General features: G+C 36.0%; 1 protein-coding gene across 3 annotated transcripts in view; it reads right to left on the bottom strand.

Annotated features, from left to right (window-relative positions):
• Window positions 1-453: 453 nt before the first annotated feature.
• Window positions 454-15,428, bottom strand: part of LOC131196055 (divergent protein kinase domain 1A) — a 132,496-nt gene continuing 117,521 nt past the window's right edge. For 2 of the 3 annotated variants that reach the window (XM_058178474.1, XM_058178472.1), the window contains one exon: window positions 454-1,715. In XM_058178474.1, coding sequence (XP_058034457.1) covers window positions 1,413-1,715 — 303 coding nt within the window. In that variant the 3' untranslated portion in view covers window positions 454-1,412. The remainder of the gene's footprint in view (window positions 1,716-15,428) is intronic. The other variant, XM_058178471.1, reaches the window with a different exon arrangement.

The following is a 15,428-nucleotide window of genomic DNA, read 5'->3' as shown; positions in this document are numbered from 1 at the left end:
TTGCAAGGAAGAATGGCAGAAAATCCCCAATCCAGATGTGCAAAGCTTGTTGCGTCATAACCAAAAAGACTTGAGGCTGTAATTGCTGTCAAAGGTGCTTCAACAAAGTACTGAGTTAAGGGTCTGAAAACTTATGCCAATGTGATATTTCAGTATTTTTAAAATAAATTTACAGGCATTTCTAAAATTCTGTTTTCACTTTGTCATTATGGGGTATTGAGTGTAGATTAATGAGAAAAAAAAAAGGAATTTCAACAACTGTAGAATCAGGCTGCAGCATTGTAAAATCAACAAAAGTGAAGGGAGTCTGAATATTTTCTGAATGCTATATTATCTTCGCATGATAGGCATATCACTGGCTGTATTTTTTATATTTTTTATTTACTATAAAAAGTTATTTACCACACTTGAGCAAGCTTATGATCAACACTTTTGAGGAAGAGTTAAACTTAACTGTTTAGCATTTGTTAAATCATGAAAAAGGTTTTATTATATAGTTACATATACACAAAGTTAAAATTTCAGTGAATAGCATCATTTCAAACATAATTAAATGGGACATCAACTGTAGATCATCTGATACACAGAAGTCTCAGAATGAGAATTAGTGTTTTTCTTATTTTTTCCCATACATCGCTCCCAATTTTACTTGCTTACACATAATTTCATTTTTCTTTTAAAATGCTATGACATTTTAAACATATAACATTTACACATCTCATACAAAATTCAATATACATTTTAGGTAGGAGTAGTTATACAAATATATACAAAATAGATATTATTTGTAGTTAACGTATTTGATCAAATTCATTAGCAACATGTCAAAAACAAATGCACATAAATGTTGACAAAAGTTTTCAATCCTTTAGAATGAAGTATGACCATTAATTATATAAAATAGCACAAATAGAGGCTTTAGATTGGAAACTCGTTAGTCTCCAGTAGTTGAAGTTAATTAAAAATAAGACACTCAAAATAATCAGATATTCCATATCTGATATTTCTAACGTGCACACATCCATCTTGATTGCAAATTGCTTATGGAACATAGTTGTTCACAGAGCGTTAAACTATTGCACGAGATAGTTCCTTCTGAAGAGTAATGATTTTCCATATTTATGAACAGCAGCTATGGTTCTTGAGAAGGCAACAATTATGAATGCACATCTTCTAGCATGAGGAACGTACAAGGAATAGTAATTAATACTGTTAGAGTTGTCAACCACCCTATATCTTCTCAGTCTACTGTATGGCAATAATGTCAAAGAGAAAGATTTGGCAAACACAGATGGAGATAGGCTGTGGCATCAGATAAGATGCGAGGACCAAGTCAACTTGAGTGCTCAATGCTAATTTTCTTAATTATGGAAGAAGCTCTTTGAGAATGAAAGCCATTTTTTTCACAGTGATCACACCATAGTAGAATAAGACTCCATTCTTTTTTTATTGTTTTCCTTCTCAGTATTTGTGCTCAGTGATTCAGTGTTTTCAGTATCACTGTCACTACTGTCTGCCACTGTTGGATTCCGCTCCATGTGACCAGTTCTGCTGTGCAAATGAAAATGGATCCCGTGTTCCTGAATGTGATTGGATATAAAATCTTCATCTGAAGAATGCAGTGATTCATCATCTCCTATCAAATGGTTCACGATATGAATCCCATCAAAAGTGTTTGTGCCTGGAAAAGTTTTCTTACTTTTTAAGCATGTGATCTGTTAAAAGAAAAAAAAAAAAGAATTAGAGAACAGGTCTTTTGTCCTCTTTGTTTCTAGCTGTGGACCAATCGCTGTTGGACTATGGGCTGCAATTAACAAGAGTAGATTTTCATTATATGCAAGTCATTGCTCACTCTGTTTTAGAAGAATTTGAAAGAGGTGAAAATATTATATGACTGTAAACTGGTCCTGAATAGCTTTACATAATGACAGCTTTGAAGAAAACATTCCAGTGATAAACATGATTAATTAGATATTTGGGCATTGAACTTTCTGAAATTGTTCATTACTGAGATGAGTTTCAATCTCATCATTCAAGTTACACGTGAATCATTTATAGTACTGGAAAACATGAACATCAACAGACTTGAGCTATACAGAAAAATTACAGAAAAGAGCACAAAATTTTGTGGATGTAGGGTTGCGTTTTGGCTTTGGTGCATCATAGCCTAATTCTCAAAAGCATCTGGGAGATTCAGGGCAAAAACCAGTTGTAATTTCATTTACGTTTAAATTGAGTTAAAAATGAATTTAGTTACATTAAGGATTATCATTTGACAATAATTTTGGTGACCTCTGAGGACGTCAGGCTGTGTATTTTATACAACTGTTTTGTTATGTTTTATTTATTTATTTATTTATTTATTTATTTATTTATTTATTTATTTATTTATTTATTTATTTATTTATTTATTTTTTCAATTTCTATACCGCCCTTCTCCCGAAGGACTCAGGGCGGTTTACAGCCAACTAAGAACAACAAATATAAAAATTAAAAACAAATTTAAAAGATTAATTTAAATAGGCTGAAAATTCTAAAAACTATTAAAAACCGCCATTAAAAAACTATTAGGCCAGTCCTGCACGATGAAATAAAAGAGTCTTCAACTCACGCCGGAAGGCCCGGAGGTCAGGGAGTTGTCGTATCCCTGGGGGTAGCTCGTTCCTGCAAATATTTCCTCCTCACACCTTTATAAAACCTATTATTTTTATTTCATTCTTATGCTTGATCATCTGAGACCATGACAGTACATACATAATATTGATGTTAGAATATTGTAAGGAATTCTGTTGACATTATTTAGAATAAAAAAGTACTTTGTCCTTTCCACTATGCAAAATTAAACTCTGCACTTGAAAAACACTATTAAAAATCCAGACATGTCAATTAATATAACATTAATATTATTAATTAATGAGTAGGTTTAAAATATTTACAGCTTGTAGGTGATAGAGCTAATATTCCAAATGAAATGCCTGTTGAGGAAGAGAATAAGTTGTGTTCTAGAAATTTTTAAAGCCCATTTTGGTAGCTTGATTCTAACAAGTATTTCAGTGCAAGTGCCTTTAGGAAACAAACTATGCCAACTGCTTATTAGATCTAAAATGAAAAGTGTACACATTCAATACTTCATGCACAGGGTCTTAAATAAGATGTTGAACCATAAATGGTGAGGAAACACTGAAAACATGCTTCAGATGTTAAAATCATAGCATGAAATTACAACAGACTTTGTATGTAAAAGCCCAAAATTACACAATGCTCAGAATAAAATATTAGCAAGATGTCCCATTTTAAGACTCTTTGTCTCAGTAAGACGCCCCATTATAGTGAGAAATAATTTTTGGAAAACACCAGGAGCCTTGCCAAATTAGATATTCCACAAACAAGATTGCAGCATTTTCAAATTCAAATTAGAATTTGGTAGACTATGCCAGAGTTTAGGAACTTCACACTATGGGACTGAAATTTTAACAGCTCCAAAGCCAATAGGAAATTGCAATTTAGTAAGATCTGAAAAGTCATCTGTTGTCCACCTCTACTTTAAGCACTATCAAATTGACTTGGACCAGTGGTGGGTTGCTACCGGTTCTCCCCGGATCGGGAGAGCTGGTAGCGGAAATGTTGATGTGAGAGCGAACCGGTTCACTCCGACAGTCAGCTGGGCCCTCCCGCCTGGCCCTGTGCTATACCTACCTTTATTCCTTCATTTTTAGCCCAGCCGAAAAGCGCGGCAGAGCAGATTGCCATGCCTCAGTTGATCAGCAATTCAATACGCTTGCACAACATGCAAGTTTGGCATGCAAGTGAAGCCAACACCTGGATGCCAATTGTGCACAAAGCGCATGTGTGAAGCAACAGGTGGTAACCTGTTAGAACCCACCATTGACTTGGACACTAATATCCATTAAACTTTGTGAAGTTTTTTCCCCTAAACATTAAAATGGAAACACCCACCCGCATGCAAATTATCCTTAAGTAACTACCGCTGTGTCATGTAATATTGAAAAGAAATTGAAAATAATTTCAGAAAGGCTTTAGACTTTTTCTCCTGCTGATATTCTTCTTAAATCCAAATTAAATTATCAAATTTTGGCAGAATTAAATACTGATCTTTCTGCATTCAAGGTACAGTACAGCGGAGAAGCTGAAACGAACAGCAATATCAGCCAAATCCCTGTTACTGAACCCCTGGTTTCAGTTACTGCACTGCAGACTGGAAATTATCCTGAAACAAGAAATAAAGCAGGAAGTGTGAGACACATTCTTAAGCTGATGGGATTCTAAGTATTAAGATGTTCTTTAAAAACATGTCCTATTGGCTTTGGGTTTTTAAAATGTTAACTGTGCCTCAACAGTTGGACATGGAAGTCGTCCTTTCCAGGGCAGTACAGTACACAAGGAGATAACCTTAAAGTAACGGTAGGCAGGAAAACTTATCCCATTCCGGAGAAAGCAGGCCAAAAGAATGGAAATGTTTTCTGCACCAACAGCTGAAGAAATACATAGTATATAGAAAAGTAAAGAGAACCAGAATTGGAAGAAGGCCATGCTTTTAAAAAATTCTTTGGGAGAAATGTGGGCTGTGGAATAAGTTAGGACGATTATTTGGAAATTTAAAAAATCTATTGGAGAGAACTCTTGTTCTTTGCAGTTCTAGCATAAATCTGAGTTTCACATCTAAAGTGACGGGCAGATAGATTACAAGTATGACAGAACATGTGCTTTTGTACGTTTGGAATAAAAGGGATGATCTAGATGGTGTGGATAAAGAAATAGAAAGATTAACCAGTCAAATTAACCAGTCTCTTTCTTATCAAGCTTAATTCCGGATGAACTTCATAAATATGTCCATGTAGTTTTCCTCACAATATATGCAACTGGTTTGCCACTGTTTCTTTCCAGATTTTTTTTTAAGCTTCCCAATTTAGCCTCCAGCACTGGGATTCCATGGTGGTCTCCGACCTACGTAGTAACTAAGTCTGATCCCACAATACTTTTTAAGATCAGCTAAAGTTAACTAGATGCTGCCACTTAGCTGGATTGAGTGCCTTAACTTAAGCATCAGAAAGGTTGCTGGCCAAAACCACAGGCTACTATTATTACCCCAACTACCTGTAACTTAAATAATGTTAGCAGTAATGACAACTGATTTCCCTACCAATGTCTCCAGTCACTTTGGAAAATGCAGAATTAAGAAGTGAACCAAGGGACCAACAAACCCGCATCTACCACACTGAATCAGGTTATCTTCTTGAGAACACAACATAGCCATGCTCCAAAAAGGCAGAAATTCATACTGCTTGAACTTTTTCACAACATGCTCTGCTTACCTGTAGTTGACTGTTACACCCAAACATAAGCAAGAAGAAAAAGATAGCAGAGAAAAAAAAATTAGAAGTATTAAATCATTTTAATCTAAATTTTAAATGCAACAAACCAAGCCAGCCATTAAGAGTCAACTGCTCTAAAAAATATTATCAATGGTCAATGTGTTACTTTGGGGGGTGGGGGATACAGTATAATTACAAAAATTCCTTAGTTCAAAGTTTTATTTCACTTAAACAACAACAGAAAGAATATATTGCCATAAAGAAATTTCCAAGAATATACACTGAAGAACTGTTACCCCTATTATAATTGGAACTGCACCTTAGTGATGGTGCTAAGAATTATCAAAAATATGTGATTTTATAGGTTTAGAATTTAACCCACTGTCTGAAATATTTCCACCAACTTCTCTTACCTCCAAAAATAGAAAATATGCACTCAGGAATTATTTACAGTTTCTGTTGCTCTGATGCACACTGGTTACTCCAAAATTAAAATGTAGGCAATGCAAATCCCTCTTAGAGATCCATTGCATCATATATCTTTTGGTTCTCTATTTCTGAAACATTGATATTTCTCTTCCACAGTTTGAAAGTTTTGAGCACAGATGATATAACTCAAAATATACTTTTATTATTGCCGAGAGATAAAAAAGCAGCCCTACCTCAGCCAGCATCAGTAAAAAAAGAAAATACCTGATTAAATCAGAAGGAGCCTGTTAGCACCTTTTAGATTGACAAACTTTATTAAAAGGTAATCTGTGTTTGTGAACTGTGATTCACCTCAACAGGTGCTCATGTCTTTTAATAAGTTGTTAATTTCAAATAATCAAACTTTTATTAGGGGCAAATAATCTGAAATTGTGAATCTGAAAAGGTTGCTAGTTGACTCTTCTGTTAGCTGTTGGCTACCATAATTAGCCTAACACAGTCTCCTCCTACAATATCTACTCTGATTATCTCAATAATCCTTGTCCAGGTGTGTATCAAAAGAACCAAAATGCTGAATTGGGCCTTTGGTGGAAGTTGCACCAAATAGTAAAATAGTCATAAGTGTAATATCTTGTGGTGAGCCTTCTTGCTGTTGGTCTATACTAGGAGTCCCCAACCCCTGGACCATGGTTCACAACTGGATGGTGGGAGAGATGGGTGCGCGCATGAAGATCCACTCACACAAGGGGTGGTAAGCGTGCATGCATGAAGCTCCACTCGCGCAAGTGAGTTGTAACTTCAAAAAGTCACTAAATGAATTGTAAGTCGAGGACTACCTGTATAGGTAATGTGACTGGATAACTGGATTGTGTAATAGTCAGTTTAATTTCCTTTAGCCCATGCCATATCTCAAAAGGAAAACTATTATACCCCATGATCTAAGAAGAGGTAACAAATATGTTTAGTAATGATTAATTCTCACGGCATATGTCATAGAAATGAGATCCAGAATCAATTCACACATATTATTTCAGGCAAAAGCTACTATTAATGTGAGCCATTCATAATTACTGCATTTATCTGAAATAAAGAACATTTTTCTTCCTAAATAATTCACCTTTGAAAGGGAATTCAGTAGTCAACTTAGATTTCCTGACAATACGACAATATATATATATAAGATGTGGGTAAGGATGGGGTGAGAGGGAGGATTCTATTAATTTTTGGGGTGGTGGAAAATGCTTGCCTTTCAGGTAAGTGCTATAAACATAAACCTGAATATTTGTAAATGGTTCAAATGTCCACATATTATGATGATGCAGTTTTGAGCATGAGCTCAAGCATGTTATGACACTTCACTTTTACAGACGTACCAAAAGTATAATTAGACTGAAAATTAAAGTTATGCATATCTTAATTCGGAGTGTATATTTATGTTCTAAACATCTGGATGATGTTTTTTTTAAAGTCATGGGAGTAGGTTTTTGCAGCTTTATCACTTATCTAAAGCTAAACAGCAAACCGGAAAAAAAGATTTTTAACACTAAGATATTGTAGTGCTAGCTTGACAAAGATTAAAACTTGTGATACATTGAGAGCAAAAGATTTCAAGTAAGTCAGAACAGGAAACCAATAACTTGATCAGGCAGGGTCATGACTTTTTGATCACTGTGCTAATACCATATAATCAAAAGTTTTGAAATCTTAATAGAAAGTATGTGATTGAAACGATAGTGTGCAATCAGAAGAACATTTTTCAAACTCAATTCTATAAGCAACTTTGCTTATTGCAAAACAGATCCTAGCGCCGTATTATTTAGCAGAGAGTCTCCAACCCCTGGGCCACGACCTACTACTGAGGCTGTGGCTTATTTGCAACTGGGCTGCATGAGCAGCAGGCTGGGTGCATGTGCACAGCTTAATTTGCACATTAAGTTGAGCTGCGTATGCAGTTCATCATGCCACTCACACAGCCCGGTTCCCCTCTCCCCCCGCCTCAGCCAGACCACCAAACTGCAAAGATTGGGGACCACTGATTTAGTAGGTTTGAAAGATTTATGCTGCTAGTAGCAAGTATAGGATTCAACATAGAATGATAATCCTCAGCAGCCATCATAAATTTTAAAGAAAATAAAGACATAGTGATAAATAACCTAATAAAGAGTTGTAACATGAAAGATTGCTTAAGATGATCAATTATGGTCTCATTAAGTCAGACTGAAAAAGGAAATTTTGTTTCTTATACAATCGAGCTGAATTATAAAATCCCCATTCACCTATGATTCTTATCCGCATTATTTTTTCTATTAAATTTTTCTATGAAAATGTATATTTATTTATTTATTTTATTTATTTATTTTATTTGATTTTTATACCGCCCTTCTCCCGAAGGACTCAGGGCGGTGTACAGGCATAATAAAACCGACAATACAATATACAAGTTTAAAATACGATTTAAAAAACTTATTTTAAATTAGCCCAATGATTAAAATTTACCATACTAAGAAAACCCCGTTTAAAATTAATAAATTTAAACATTAAAATCCCAATTTAAGCCAGCCCTCTTGTGGATAAAAGATGAGTCTTGAGTTCGCGACGAAATGTCCGAAGGTCGGGTATTTGGCGTAAACCAACATATATTGATGTATATGTTTCACAAGCTCATTCCTCTGTTCCTTGTCTCAGTTTCCAAGAAATATAGCCCTCTGCATTTCACATTGTGTAACAACATTAACAACAACAGCAAAAGAGATATGTTTGTTTATTTAAATTCAATTTATATGATCTCCCCCTGTACACCATGGAACTGGGGTGGATAATAATCAGTAAAACTACCCTAAAATTACAAACAAAATGAAAACACACCATACTGGAAACAGCTTCCATTAGACCAGGGGTGTCCAAACTTGGTCTCTTTAAGACTTGTGGACTTCAACTCCCAGAGTCCCTCAGCCAGCAAAGCTGGCTGAGGAACTCTGGGAATTGAAGTCCACAAGTCTTAAAGAGACCAAGTTTGGACACCCCTGCATTAGACTAATCAACCAGGCAGTTTAACTATAGGAAAGCAATGAAAATACAGGTAGTCCCTGGTCACATGACATCTTACTTGATGACCACTTTGCTCAACAACTGAAGATCCCAGGCCCAATTGTGGTCCTAAGTTGAGGACTACCTGTAGCCTGAAGTTTCTACTGTGATGGTGTCAGCGGGTGGGAAAGGGAAAGGAACTATCCAGCTGGATATGAATTACATTAAACGTTTTGCCAATTATCTTAAACAGAGAGAGCAACATGTAAATATTAAATGTGTAGGTTACACCTTCTTTCAGACAATTCTGGGGTAAATTAGAAAGCAACATGGTTTTTGGATTCAATTTGGAAGGAGTGCTTCAAAATGCACAATACCACAAACTCAGTTCCTGTCTGTGATTTATTAAAGGAGCTACATCTGTTTCCAGTTTCATCCTGTTACAATGGAAGTCTCTCTTTGTAGCAATCATGCAATCCTAGAAAAAAAAGGATGTGGCTGTTACAAGTCGCAAATCGGATTCTGTGTTCTCATTCCCTTCTCTCCTGAAATGCGTCTTTTGAACGGAACCTGAGCTCCTAAAAATGGCTCAAGAAGGGAGACTCTCTCTCTCTCTCTCACACACACACACACAAAATGCTATTAAGGCCCTCAACTTTAATAGCTATCTAGCATGAACAGCAGCTCTGTTTTTCAAAAATACACACCCCCTTCAACATATCAGAGTGAATAAAGTTACTTTAAAACCGAGGGTCCATAAAGCTGCTATGTTAGATGAAAGATTGCTTAAGATGATCAATTATGGTCTCATTAAGTCAGACTGAAAAAGGAAATTTTGTTTCTTATACAATCGAGCTGAATTATAAAATCCCCATTCACCTATGATTCTTATCCGCATTATTTTTTCTATTAAATTTTTCTATGAAAATGTATATTTATTTATTTATTTTATTTATTTATTTTATTTGATTTTTATACCGCCCTTCTCCCGAAGGACTCAGGGCGGTGTACAGGCATAATAAAACCGACAATACAATATACAAGTTTAAAATACGATTTAAAAAACTTATTTTAAATTAGCCCAATGATTAAAATTTACCATACTAAGAAAACCCCGTTTAAAATTAATAAATTTAAACATTAAAATCCCAATTTAAGCCAGCCCTGCGCGGATAAAAAGATGAGTCTTGAGTTCGCGACGAAATGTCCGAAGGTCGGGTATTTGGCGTAAACCAACATATATTGATGTATATGTTTCACAAGCTCATTCCTCTGTTCCTTGTCTCAGTTTCCAAGAAATATAGCCCTCTGCATTTCACATTGTGTAACAACATTAACAACAACAGCAAAAGAGATATGTTTGTTTATTTAAATTCAATTTATATGATCTCCCCCTGTACACCATGGAACTGGGGTGGATAATAATCAGTAAAAACTACCCTAAAATTACAAACAAAAATGAAAAGACACCATACTGGAAACAGCTTCCATTAGACCAGGGGTGTCCAAACTTGGTCTCTTTAAGACTTGTGGACTTCAACTCCCAGAGTCCCTCAGCCAGCAAAGCTGGCTGAGGAACTCTGGGAATTGAAGTCCACAAGTCTTAAAGAGACCAAGTTTGGACACCCCTGCATTAGACTAATCAACCAGGCAGTTTAACTATAGGAAAGCAATGAAAATACAGGTAGTCCCTGGTCACATGACATCTTACTTGATGACCACTTTGCTCAACAACTGAAGATCCCAGGCCCAATTGTGGTCCTAAGTTGAGGACTACCTGTAGCCTGAAGTTTCTACTGTGATGGTGTCAGCGGGTGGGAAAGGGAAAGGAACTATCCAGCTGGATATGAATTACATTAAACGTTTTGCCAATTATCTTAAACAGAGAGAGCAACATGTAAATATTAAATGTGTAGGTTACACCTTCTTTCAGACAATTCTGGGGTAAATTAGAAAGCAACATGGTTTTGGATTCAATTTGGAAGGAGTGCTACTAAATGCACAATACCACAAACTCAGTTCCTGTCTGTGATTTATTAAAGGAGCTACATCTGTTTCCAGTTTCATCCTGTTACAATGGAAGTCTCTCTTTGTAGCAATCATGCAATCCTAGAAAAAAAAGGATGTGGCTGTTACAAGTCGCAAATCGGATTCTGTGTTCTCATTCCCTTCTCTCCTGAAATGCGTCTTTTGAACGGAACCTGAGCTCCTAAAAATGGCTCAAGAAGGGAGACTCTCTCTCTCTCTCTCACACACACACACACAAAATGCTATTAAGGCCCTCAACTTTAATAGCTATCTAGCATGAACAGCAGCTCTGTTTTTCAAAAATACACACCCCCTTCAACATATCAGAGTGAATAAAGTTACTTTAAAACCGAGGGTCCATAAAGCTGCTATGTTAGATTGGGTATTTGCTAACCACATGACCTCACAAATGCTATCTTATCGCATCACAGTTTCCTCAGACTGACCACAATCACTGAAAATCTAGACTCCACCAGCATAGATGCTCAGAATCTGACACGTAATAACAAAAACAGCAACTTTTAGTTGTCCAATAACTTTGCTGTTGTGGGAGGACAAATCTGGTGGTGTGGTCTTGTCTTACTGCATCTGCAAGATACCGTACAAGGAAAGCACATGATTTATTGTTCTGAAAGTTTTCGCCACAAGTTGGAACACTCACATTTTAAATCTGAAAACATTTTTTCTCTCTTTTTGATGTCAGAAGATCATGGAGCAGAAGAAGTTTACGTAGTATTATGTGTTATCATCATTACAACCGTACGCATAAATGTCAAAAGTTTGTATGATTTATTTAGGCTTATATGATCGTCTATCTCAATTTCACAACTTTGGGCGATGAACAGCAGCTAAAAACTTAAAATTAACTTAAAATAAATCCATCCAAGCCATCAACACAATCATCCCAAGGGCTCTGTCACATCTCCAATGGCATAACGAGGTCTTCAATGATGGTTGAAGGCCACCAGGTTGGGGCTAATCTAATCTTTCATATGGTGATACTCCAAAGAATAGGCGCCTCAGAGGAAATGGGTCCTGTCAGATAGCAATTTTTAACAGAGGGGATCCATGATGTGACTCTTGCAGGATCTGATGTGGAGAAATTCTTAGAAAACAGCAGGCTCAGATACCAAATTATATTAACAACCAGGTTCTAAACCATTTCTTCAAAGATTACCCACATTACTTTGTACTGAGACTAAGTAAAGGATGAAAGCTAACGGTGCACTTGGTGTAATAATTGAGTCAATCTCCTATTAACAACTTGGTTATTTTATTTCTGGATCAACAATTGGTTTTTGGATCTTTTCCTAGGAAGTCATACTATGTTATTCAGTTGTTATGGAACTAAAACATATATAAAAACAACTGGGTTTTGTAGTTTTAAGGAAGTAAATTTCATATATTCCTATACGCTGGCCACTCTCACCCGTTTAGCAAAGGAGGAGAAAGTCATGATACATCACGTGACAATGTGACACCCCGAATTTGACACCCCTGATTTAGCACTACCTGAGAATCCCTTTTTTTCTAGGTCTGAATAATTTATCAAAGTAATTATTTAGTATTTACAATTGTCTAAAAGTAGAACATTTCATCTGTATTGAGCCCATTTTGTTTCAATAGAAACATGATCTGAACAAGAGATAACAGATCTATCAGAATCTTTTACTAACTACATTAGGAAAGAAACATCAGAAGAGTGATAGTACAAGGTTCACTGGGGATAGGAAGAAAGAATGTTTAGCTTTCAAGTTTAAGAAAGGAAGTGAGATAGTTTCAGAAAAGAGATCCCCTATCTAAATAATCTCTGCAGGTATTTATCTGAAATGATTAAAAGCCTTCCATTAAAGAGATTCTAGATATCAATCAAATGTTTTTCATTTAAACATTTCCTTATCAGAAGGATAACCTGTATCTGAGCAATTCTGGCTCTAGATTTTGTTTACTTGCAGATCCACAATCAAAAGAATAGTTAAAGTTATAATAAGCTATTTTTTTAAAAAAAATATTGTTTGCAGAGGTGAAATATAAAAAGGTCATAGAAGATTAATATCCTTCAACTACTTTTCACAACAATTAAGTGTAACATATTTAGAGATATGAATTTACTTTAAAAATAGGGTATCACTCGGTAGTTCTCAACTTATAGCTGGTTGTTTAGTGACTATTCAAAGTTCCAACAGACACTCCAAAAGGTACTTATGACCCAGTTCTGAAGTATGCCACTTCCCATAGTCACATGACAGCATTCTGGATGTCCGCCAACTAGCCTGCATTTATAGCTACTTGCAGTATTCTGTGGTTATGTGACCGTGGCTTTACTATCTTTTTGCTGGAAAACATTTATTTTTGTTTTCAGCAAAAATAACAAGTGTGGAGTTTGCTTAACAACCAAGGATTCAATTAACAAATATGGTGAATCATTTAACGACTGTTGCAAAAAAAGGTCATAAAATCAGGTCAGACACATGGTAACCTACTTTATGACTGTCACGACTTACAACCGTAATAGGAAGTCTCCGTTATGGTCTTAAGTGGAAAACTACCTGTATATCAATTTCGTATTTTTATAGAAAATAGTTCTTTTAAAAAGAGGCTACCAATACTTCAAATCGAGGAACATGTAAAACAGAAGACATAAATAAGTTACACAAAACAAAACCTTGGAACAAAAATGTCAGTTCTAATAGAGGAGATGATCGGCATTACAAATCAGATATGGTATTGCTACTGGATTTACTGCATAGAAGCCAGCTGCTTTTATTATACAGAGAAATTACTGTCTAAGAATAAAAAAAAAAAAAGAGAGGATCTAAAAACACTTCACAATGCAACAGCCACAACCTGCAAATCCAGGATTTTTCTTCATTCTATAACTAGAAACCACTATTCCTTCCTTCTACTTCCCAAGAAACTTTGTGGTTTGCCAATGTAGCCTGTGGGCAATCTTATCAATTCTAATCTTATGTACCACTCCTCTAATCTATACAACACATTTGTTCCTTGGAGTATCCAACAGGAAGCCAAAACAACTGTTCAGGAATGCAGAACATATGTAAGTAACTCCAATTAAGGCAGTTGATAAAATTGAGAAATAGTACAAATGAAAGAATAATAATACACCTATTTTTAATTTGGACTCAATCTTTTCAAGAGCCAATTGAATCAATATATCTCCCTGAAGAGGCCTGTTTTTGTATCTGGCTCATGTTAACATTTATGATAGTTAGCAGCACACAAAAAGGTAAAGGTTCCCCTCGCATATATCTGCTAGTCGTTCCCGACTCTAGAGGGCGGTGCTCAAACCAGTGCTGTCCAAAGACGTCTCTGTGGTCATGTGGCCGGCATGACTAAACGCCAAAGGCACACGGAACGCTTTTACCTTCCCATCAAAGGTAGTCCCTATTTTTCTACTTGCGTTTTTTACATGCTTTCGAACTGCTAGGTTGGCAGAAGCTGGGACAAGTAACAGGCGTTCACTCCATTATGCGACATTAGGGATTCAAACTGCTGACCTTTCGATCTACAAGCTCAGTGTTTTAGCCACTGAGCCACCGAGTCCCCATAGCAGCATATACTTACAGTCAAAAAATGACAGTCCAGATATGGATGCAGGTCACTAAACTGATCCTTTCTGAAAGCTGCTTTGCAAAGGTTCCCAACCAATGAAATGCAGGCACTGTGGTTTATGTTATAGTACGCTACATAGTTTTGGTGTATTGTGGCATTTACTGAATGCTGGAAAAGCAAGCAAGGTTTGTTTCGATAGTTTCATGTCCATAGATATTTCAGTTATTTTATACATCCCTGCTGCCTCCATGCCTCAGCAGGTGATAACACTTTGCAGGCCTTGGCTGGATTCAACATACCAGTAAGATGAGGCCTGGCAGTACTTATAGATGGGAGATGAGTGATAGTTGTTTTAATTCTGGCTACTATTGTCTTGTAATGCAGTCCTAAAATATTCCTCCTTCAGGGATACTGATTTGAAAAGATGCAATTTTCTGAAATGGATAATATACTGTTTAAGCATTTGCTTGTTTCTTCCCAGAATTTTGGCAAACTTTATTGCTACCTAACATTATTCTGTACCTGTTCACACCCAATTTGCTATATTAGTTCATATAACAACGACTTTTAATATGAATAATATGTTTCCACTCCCTTTCTCGAGGAAAAACATTTGAGGTGCACACATACCGACACACTAGAGGAGCTCATATTTATTTCCCATATGATTACATAATCATATATGAATACCAACCTGGTTCCTATATCTACAAAAAACTGTACCCATTTTTATGTATCTTAAAAGAAGATGATCTTAAATTAGTTATCCATGAACATTTTGAAAAACATGGCCAAGTTGGGGAAAGGAAGGAAATAATTGTTTCCTTTTTACTGTACAGTGGTACCTCAGTAGTCATTGTTAATTGGTTCTGGGAGATGTGATGAGTACTAAAAACAATGAGTACCAAGCAAACCATGTGACTTATGTGACCCTGTGTTTTGTCTGGGAAGAACTTTCTGTCTGTCCCTTTTCCTATATCAGCGACCTTCCCAGCATGGCTGACTTCCTGTTCACCCTCTGCAGTTGTTCCTCACTCC

Source organism: Ahaetulla prasina, chromosome 3 (assembly GCF_028640845.1).
Source record: "Ahaetulla prasina isolate Xishuangbanna chromosome 3, ASM2864084v1, whole genome shotgun sequence".
Classification (NCBI taxonomy): domain Eukaryota; kingdom Metazoa; phylum Chordata; class Lepidosauria; order Squamata; family Colubridae; genus Ahaetulla; species Ahaetulla prasina.
Note: the sequence above shows the minus strand (reverse complement) of the source record. Positions and strands in the feature narration are given on the sequence as shown.